Consider the following 9,102-nt stretch of genomic DNA (forward strand, 5'->3'; position numbering starts at 1 on the left):
ATATATATATAACAGACAATAGGAGAATTTTAAATGTTTTGACAAGGTTTTTTAAAGGCACGGAACAATAAAAATTTTCCCATTGATTATTAAGTATGCTTTGCAGAGTTTCAAATTGTACAGTCCTTTTTGTGGCCCTGCGCTACTTTGCAAAGTGAGGACTACCCGTGTATTTTATTTCCCAAGAGTAAAGTAGTAAAATGGGTAAACATCTCAGAACTATCAATGATCTGCTCTGCACTTATTAGCTATGTGTCCTTGGGCAAGTTTTTAAAAATCTTATTAAACTTAATTTTCTCATCTGTTAAAGGGTCACAATTTATAAACATGAAGATTAAAGGAGATAATATGCACATAAAGAGCTAAAAACTGTGCTGTGTCCATAAAGGGCTCAATAGATATCAGCAATTATATATGTCTTCCAATATCTCAGTTTGGGGACTTCTTTCTATGACATCAATTCTTTACACAGACATGATCTGCATAGTTGGCATCCCCAAGCTCTACTTACTTCTTGGTCCAATTCCCTAATATTCTAGGTTAAGGTTCTAAAAGAAAGAAAACAGAACTGTGAGTCTCTAAGGCACTGTATTAATTTTGTGTTTCACATTGATGCAACTGAGTGAACTGTTAACGCCATATATTATTATTATGAGCTAGAATTTTGGGATGCCTTGTTCTTTAGAACTTGTAAAATGGGGTAATAATAGTACCTAGCTCTTAGGGTTGTTATGAGAATAAAAGGAGTTGGTATTACAGTCATGCACCTCATAATGATGTTTTGGTCAACAACAGATCTCATAAACGATGGTGGTCCCATAAGATTATAATGAAGTTGAAAAATTCCTATCACCTAGTGACATCATAGCCATTATAACATCGTAGCTCAATATATTATTACTCACATGTTTGTGGTGATGCTGGTGTAAACAAATCTACTGCACTGCCAGTCGTATAAAAGTATAGCATATACAATTTTAGTAGTAAGCTATATCATCTAGGTTTGTGTAAGTGCACTCTATGATGTTTGCATGACGAAATCGCCTAAGAATGCATTTCTCAGAATGTATTCCCATCATTAAGTGGAGCATGATTATATCAGTATTTGCCGCTATTATTATTATTATTATATCTAGTTTAAGTTCCCTGATTCAGCACTGCTGTCCTATCAGTTATGCAAACCAGAAACCTGAGAGCCAGGGTGGGGAACTTCCTTTAGCTTACCTCCCTGTCTGTCACCAAGGCCCACTGTTTTCATTCTCTAATTATCTTTTGATCTCTGGCCTCACAGCCCTAAACAAGATACCACCATCTCTCCTAAAACACTGCAGGAACCTCCATACTAGAAGGCTTTTGCTGTCCTCTAATCCATTCTCTACATTTCAGCCACACAGATCTCTTCACCCATTAGATTCAATCACCTGATTTCTTGAAACATTGCGCCAGCTTCTTGTCGCACACAAAATCAAGGGAAAAAAATGAATACCTTAGTTTGCTCAAAAGCCTGCATAATGATCTCTTATCAGCCCTCCAGTCTGACTGCATACCACACTCTCCATGCTCGCTCTCCTCCAGCCCCACAGACCTGTTTTCAGGCCCTGAGGCTCTTCCTGCCACAGACTCTTTGCCTCGGGTGAGCCACCTGCTCAGACCCAGACTGAGGCTATGACACATTGTTGATTGCCTGCCCATCAACTATTTCCCACTTCTCCCTTGCTCATGGAGTCCTGATTTTTTTTCTTTCAGGTATAGAAAAGCAATATACTCTGGGAAGGAGAGCCCCAGCACATGAACCATGATCCTTCAAAGTCAATCATAGGGAATGATCTCATTTTCCTTTATCAGTGATTGGTTTAGGGGCAGCATGTGATCCAGCTCTGACCGATGGGACCTGAGAGGAAGTCTACGGGGGCTTCTGGGAAAGACTTTTTTCTTGAGATAAAGAGAAAAAGATGCTAGGAGTCCCCTTCTTCCTGCTTTTGAATGTAGCTGAGAATGTGATAGTCATCTTGTTACCATGTGAAAGAAGCCAAGGGCACTGTAGAGAAGCGTACCCAGAATCCTGATGTCCTTGAACTGCTGCATTAGTTACTCCAGGACCCTTCTATCAGGGACTTCTTATGAGGCACAATAAATATCCTTTATTGTTTAAGCCTCTTGTAGTTGGGAATATCCTGTTACATGTAGCTGAAAGTAACCAAACAATAACAGCACCCCTCCTTACTAGGTCAAATCCCTGTGTACTCTCTAATATAAAATAATACTGAATGTCAACTGTAATTGCAAAATAAAATTTAAAAATCCCTGTGCACTCTCCTAGCACCATGTACTTATTTTTTATTTTTATTGCGATAAAATTTACATAATATAAAATTTACCATTTTAACCTTTTTAAAGTGTACAATTCAGTGTTTTTTAGTAAATTCATACTATATTTCACCACTAATTCTAAAACTTTTCCATCACACCAAAAAGAAACCCACATTCCCAGCTATCACTCCCCAGACACAAAAAGTCACATATATAATTCCATTAATACGAAATATCCAGAATAGGCAAATTCAGAGTAAAAAAGCAGATTAGTGGTTAAAAGGGGCTGTAGTGATGGAGGAATGGGGAGTGACTGCTTAAGGGGTGTGAGGTTTCTTTCTGGGGTGACAAAAAGGTTCTGGAACTAGATGGTGATGTTTGCACAACACTGTGAATGTACTTAATGCCACTGAATTGTATACTTTAAAATGGTAAATTTTATATTGTATATATTTTATCACAATAAAAATGTATGATTCTTGGAGGATAGGGTCACAAGGATTTTGTTGTTGTTATTTGCTTTCAATATCTAAATCTAAATTTCTTACTTGAATGTAATCTTTCAGGGTGACAATATCTATTTCATCAGCTACTCTGAACTTGTGGGAAAGATGCACATCTTCCTTAATTTGAGCATGAAATGTCTTTCTTCCCATTATTTTGTAAGCATCAACTGCTTCCTATAAAGAGAATAGAAAACAGACTTTTAAAATAGTATAATAGCAATGATTATCAGCACACGCTTTACATATTTTTCTGACAAATACATCAAATATTGTTCCTTTCTTCTAGCAGCTTGCTATTCAACAAATAGGCTGTATTTACAAAGAAAATATTACACAGGGATTTTTAAAACAACTTAGAAATTATTTCCATAACCATGGCCACAGTTTTTAAATGTAGCTAGAGGAGTATCTGAGTCTACAATTCTCAGAGGACTAGTTTTTCAAAGATGTTTTTTCTCCCTTAAAAAGCATTCTTTTCCCTTAAAAAAACAAACAAACAAAACAAACCCAAATCTATAACACTGTTCATGCTGTCAATGCAGAGAGAGCTTATCTGGTTATTAAATAAGTTGCCCTAGGAACAGGGATGGGGCCGACTCTCTTTTATGTTAGTTAATATATGACCCCACATGGAAACAGGTACATTTCAGATTGCTCAGACCTCCCTCTCCTTCAGACTTTATTCTCAGCAGCCAAAGATTGGCAAACAAAGGGTTTTGTTTTTTAACCTTTTATAGTCAAAGAAAGCACGTGAGAAGGCAGAGATAGAAGAATCACAGAAAATATTGAGGCTCGAATCCCGTCTGGCCCTATTTCCACCAAGCCTTCCACACACGTCTCTCCTTGTGCTAAGAGCTATGCAGAGACTTGAGCAGAGCTTTAAGTACTCCCCACCCTCCTTCCCACTCCTCACGAGTATGCGCTGCCTCTTCTAATACATATTTGTATTATGTATCTGTGCTTCTGTCCACAAAGGGTATGCTTATGTGAAGGGAGACTGGCGTAGATGGAAATTCAAATATCTTTTGATTCTAGATCAGTTTCTCTTTTCCTTTGTATGTCAGAATGTGATATTTGTGAAAGTATGGGAACTCTTATGTTATACAATGCTGATACAAGTCCATAGAGGAGTGGTTGAGACACAGGATCAAAACTCGGAATCTGTTCTTTTTATCTAACAATACAACACTGAGCCTTAATGTAGTTTCTATTCTAATTCTCACTTTTGTTATCCAGAATATTACTCTTTTACTTTTTTTAATTCCAAAGCTTAGAATACAGACATGTGGAAAATGAAAGAAAATATTCAAATGGTTGTAGTTTAATTTATAATGCACTAAAGGGACAGAAATAGTTTACTAAAAATGTGATGGAACTTTCTTTTAGGCAGATTATTTTGGTTTTCTGTTTCATTAGTTTCTTTATACATCATGCACCTAAAGAAAAGGCAGTATTGGCACATAGATCCATTATGTGTTTTTTGCAATTAATTTTCTGTAGGTTCTAATTAACCATCCCCACAGTAACGCTAAAGGTAAAGCAAATCGCTGTATACTGAGCAGGTCTGAAAACCATTTAATTTCTGCTTTGAGAATTTCTTTAGCTATAATTAAATTTTACTTTACCACTAGTTACTGAAAAAGGTATTTCTCATCAGTTCCTCCCTACTCTACTCCACTCAGCTACCGCCACCAATCTCCCAAGACCCCAGTTTACCTGTACAGTGCCTCAGCTGTGTGGCTCAGCTGTGAGGCTCATCCCAGTCTCTCAGCCAAAAAACCCTACGCCTGGCAGCACAGGGCAGGCTTGCTGCCCACTTGTGATAGGGGCTTGAAAAAAGTTTGCCCTCCAATAGCCAAGATGTTCTTTCCCATACATCTGCCATGTATGGCCAGATTCGGGAAAGTCTTTTTGGATAGGAAGGGACGGGCAAGAAGAACCCAGCACCAAAAGAAATGAAAGGATGAAAACTAGACAAGGATTCCAGGATAGCAGCCAATCAGACTAGGATTCAAGGGGCAGGTTCCATTCTCAGTGGGTGATTCAAAGGGCCAGGGGAGGAATCTCTAAATTTGACACCTCCCCTGATACCCGGCATCAATGTGGCCCAGAAGCCCCCACAGTCCTGTGGTTGGCCTAGATCCATACTTGGGTTTATCAAGTTACTCTAACATCTCAAGCTACTTACCCGCACAGCTGGGAATGCTCAGTCATGAAGGTAGTAGTAACTGGCATCCCTGCATGGGAACGGTTTCTTGGTTTGGAACAGTTTAATTCTATACAGGCTCAGAATTTATAAAACCATTATAATTGCTGGTGTTGTTTCAACCTCAAAATGTGCACAGTGCAGCGGAAACATGGAGAAGTGTTCAAGTCTCAGTTCTTCCCCTGATAAGCCTCCAAGTTTCAGCTTCCTCTTAGGCAAAATGGGAATAACATTATTAGGGGGGCAGAGAAGAGAACGTGCTTAGTGGGGTTCCTGAGTCAGGAGTGGTTAAGAGCATGGGCTCTGGAGTCAGGCTCACTGGGTTTTGATGTCAGTTCCTTCACTTTCTTGTTATGAGACTTCAGGCGAGTTACTTAGTCTTTTCAAAATGAAGATGATAACAGAATCTACATTCTTGAGTTTATGAGAATTAAATAATAATGCACATAAAATGTTTAACATTGTACTTGATAGTGCTCAATAAGGGCAGCTATTATTAATATTAATGTTTTTCCTTTTTACATAAATGCCCAATCCTCAGAAAGAATGAGATCTTCAATTTAAAATAGCAGTTGCTGAATGCTAATGTTTAAGAACTGTCAATTACCCAGAGGTGTTCCAGGCCATGGTGGAGGGGGACCTCTAGGACAGTGCTCATCAAACTGTATTGTGCCTGGGATCGCCTGGGGGTCTTGTTAAAAAGAAGATGCTGATTCAGTGGGTCTAGGGTGGGGCCTGACAGTCTGCATTTTTAACAATTTCCCAGATTGCCAGCGCTGTGGGTCTGTAGACTACACTGTGAGTAACAAGGCTTTAGAATATTCTAAATATAGTCGGTGGACAAACTACAGTGACAACCCTCTTTAAATAAGCATTGCTCTGAAAATAGATCATCGAAGTAGGTAACTGAAATGAGAACTCTTTTTTGTACACATGGCTATCCGATTGTTCTAGCATCATTTGAACTGCTTAGGCACCTTGAATGAAAATCAACTTCATCATGTATGTATGAGTCTGTTTCTGAAATTTTTATTCTATTTCATTGATCTACATGTCTATCTTTATGTCATCACTACACTGTTGAGATTACTGTGGCTTTTTAGGTCTTGAAATTAGGCAGTGTAAATTTTCTAACTTTGCTCTTCTCCAAAGTTCGTTAGGCTATTCTACATCCTTTCACTTGTTTTTGCTGTGTGTGTGTGTGTCTGTGTGCGTGCGTGCGTGCGTGTGTGTGTGTGTGTGTGTGAATACATTAGAAATGCCATTGGAAAATGATAAGAAAATGAAACTAGAAATGGAAATAAGAACAAGGGAAAAGCTGAAACAACAAAAATCTGTGAAACTCCCCTCCTTCATAAGCGAATTTAGATTAAATATCTGAATGGACTAAAACTGACTTCTTTCATATTAATAAATAAGTAAACTTAGGAAAGTTGAATCAGTTGGCTAAAGATACAATTTCTACATTCAAAGAGCAAAGGAACTGAGTAAACTTATAGTGAGAAAAATTAAATTTCTACAGGTTTTCTATCAATCATGAATCCAAGTGTTACCAGAGTTTGCTCTGAAGCTGAACTAAAGAGAACAAGGAACCCTAAACTGTTCTCTCCATGTTGGGTATGTTCTCATCATGTAAAACCTTTATGACATTTAGTGAAAAAATCAAGCTGAGTGGTATGATCACATTTTTACAATAAGAACAAAACATTTAAAAAATATAGCTGAATGTATATTTTCACGGGAAAAATGAAGGTTGTATATAGTAAACTACTAACAGTGATCACCCCAGCCAAGTGAAAGCTGCAGTGCAGAGAAGAAAGGCATAAAGGCATATTTTCCTTTTAAAAATATTCTCTGTGCTATTTCCTTTTTTTTCAACAGTTAACTTTGTAATTTAAACAAAAATTTAAGCTATCATACAGCATTTTCATGAATTTTAATGTACACACTGTGCTTTCCAGTCACGGCCTCTAAAGTTCTTGTTTGCTCCAGCCTGGGGACAGCAGGGGCCTCCAGGAGAAGACCCAGGAGAATTTCAGTTCCTGGAAAAGCTCCATTATATAACCTCAGAAAAGCAACAATTGATGATATTTTATAGGGCCAACTATAAGCTTACTCTGTACATAAATATGGCATGAATGCAAGATAAATATCTACTTTCACATTTGAAGTCATTCTATATAAATGAACAAATATTAATGTTTCTGAAACACCATATTCCATATGAAAACACATAATCCATTTGATACATTTCTGAAACGGAGTTAAATTTTTCTCTGGCATTGCCTGAAAACAGAGAGAAAAGCAGTCTCTTTTCCTTTTCTAATATTCTCAGAAAATAAATGCTGCACACGCTGGATCTGATCAGAAACTGCCAAGCTGTGTGGTCTTCTATCCTGAATTCATGCCAATACTGATGATTTTGGATGAGCCATACTTTTCTTGCAAAATATTTCCAGAAGACTACAGGAAAATAACCTTTGATGTATGGTTTATAAAAGGTACACATTTTTAAAAACTCAGTTATAGTCATATGTAAGGGTCAAAGGACTAAAACCTGCGTAGATCCTTGCTACTAAAAGTGTGGTCCATGGACCAGCAGCAGCAGCAGCAGCAGCAGCACCTGGATGCTGATTGAAAATGAACAATCTCAGGCTCCATCCCAGATCTACTGAATCAAAAACTGCATTTTTAACAAGATCCTCAGAGGATTCTTATGCTGTAGACACAATTTTGGTGAATATTCCTTAAACTTAAAAGTATGAGAACTCATAAGAAAGGATAAATATTTTAAAAGTTCACTTCCAATAGTCCAGCACGGTTTTTCTAAATTTGCTACTAAAATTATAGAAACAATGATAAAATGCCATTAAAAAAAATGGCATAGAATGTTCTACATAATTTTAAAGCCCTGACCAATAGGCCACTTTAGTCCATTATAAACAAACCAAAATTTTTAATACAAAGAATACTGGTGGGTATTTTCTAAGGCCTTATATAAGTAATTATCTCAAATATTTTTTAGAAACACTTCGAAATGTGATGCTTAAAAAAAAAATACAATCTGCCACTTGGCTGTTTAATGGTGAAATAACTTTGTCTGTATACTTAAATGCAATTCAGATACTACATATCTATGTTAAGATGTTAAGATGTGTAAGATGTTAAGAAGCTAAATTAACATAAAATGTCCATCGTGAAGCATTACCTTATTTGATGGCTTTAGTATATTTTCTCCGCTGAAATACTTGTAACCATGGCCTTGGTTATGAAGAAAAATTTTAAACACGATGCACGGTGGAAATGTTTCACCACTAAATCTGATATAAAGAACAAAAATTAGTCATTTGGCATCAGGTTTGGGGCTCAGTTACTTCTTCCCCTTGTACTTAAGATAGTTCGGATAGTTTCTTGCATGCAGGGAAAGGGCTATGCTAGAGCATAGAAATGACTGGTAATGAAATGGATTACAAGAGATGGAAGAGCCACACTTTGGCATGTGTGCTCACAACTATTTCCATACATATGTTAGTGGTCACATCATGGGAGATGAGAGGCACGCTCAAGGCAAGTTTTGGCCCAAGAGTCAGGACTCAGTTTCTTTACCTAATGAATGTAAACAAGAACAACATGTTTACTTTGGAATTATACCCTGAGAGGTTATGAGAACTTAAGAAAATAAATTTCTAAGATTTCTTCATATTAACCAAGTACATCTTGAAATTAATCAACATAAAAAGATTACCTGAATTTAACTTTACAGTTCATGCTAGGATCGTTAACAAGCTCAGCTTCTAAGGGGCTCAATTTCTTCAGTATTTCATCTGCCTCAAAATCTTCCTGAAATAGACGATGGCGCTATAAATAGAAAATGGTACTCTGTCCAGACACAATTTACTGAAAATAACAGAGGTGCCATGATAAAGTGAACGATATACCAGATTTGGAGTTCTGAAGACCTGGGTTCTAGTCTTGGCTTCTCTACTTATCATCTGTGTAGCCTTGAGTCAGTTACTTCATCCCTTTGGCCTCCAAGTATGGGTATGTATTCCTCATCAAGGTCCCAGGCACTATTCTTTC

General features: G+C 37.3%; 1 protein-coding gene across 2 annotated transcripts in view; it reads right to left on the reverse strand.

Annotated features, from left to right (window-relative positions):
* The window catches only part of CUNHXorf58 (chromosome unknown CXorf58 homolog), a 24,459-nt gene that overhangs the window by 9,955 nt on the left and 5,402 nt on the right, over nt 1–9,102 (reverse strand). Inside the window, exons 4-6 of one of the 2 annotated variants that reach the window (XM_015589132.2) lie at nt 8,768–8,862; nt 8,231–8,342; nt 2,859–2,990 (exon numbers count right to left, since the gene is read on the reverse strand). In XM_015589132.2, coding sequence (XP_015444618.1) covers nt 2,859–2,990; nt 8,231–8,342; nt 8,768–8,862 — 339 coding nt within the window. Of the gene's footprint in view, nt 1–2,858; nt 2,991–8,230; nt 8,343–8,767; nt 8,881–9,102 lie in introns of both variants that reach the window. The other variant, XM_015589131.2, reaches the window with a different exon arrangement.

This window comes from Pteropus alecto, unplaced genomic scaffold (assembly GCF_000325575.1).
Source record: "Pteropus alecto unplaced genomic scaffold, ASM32557v1 scaffold23, whole genome shotgun sequence".
NCBI classification, from domain to species: Eukaryota; Metazoa; Chordata; class Mammalia; order Chiroptera; family Pteropodidae; genus Pteropus; species Pteropus alecto.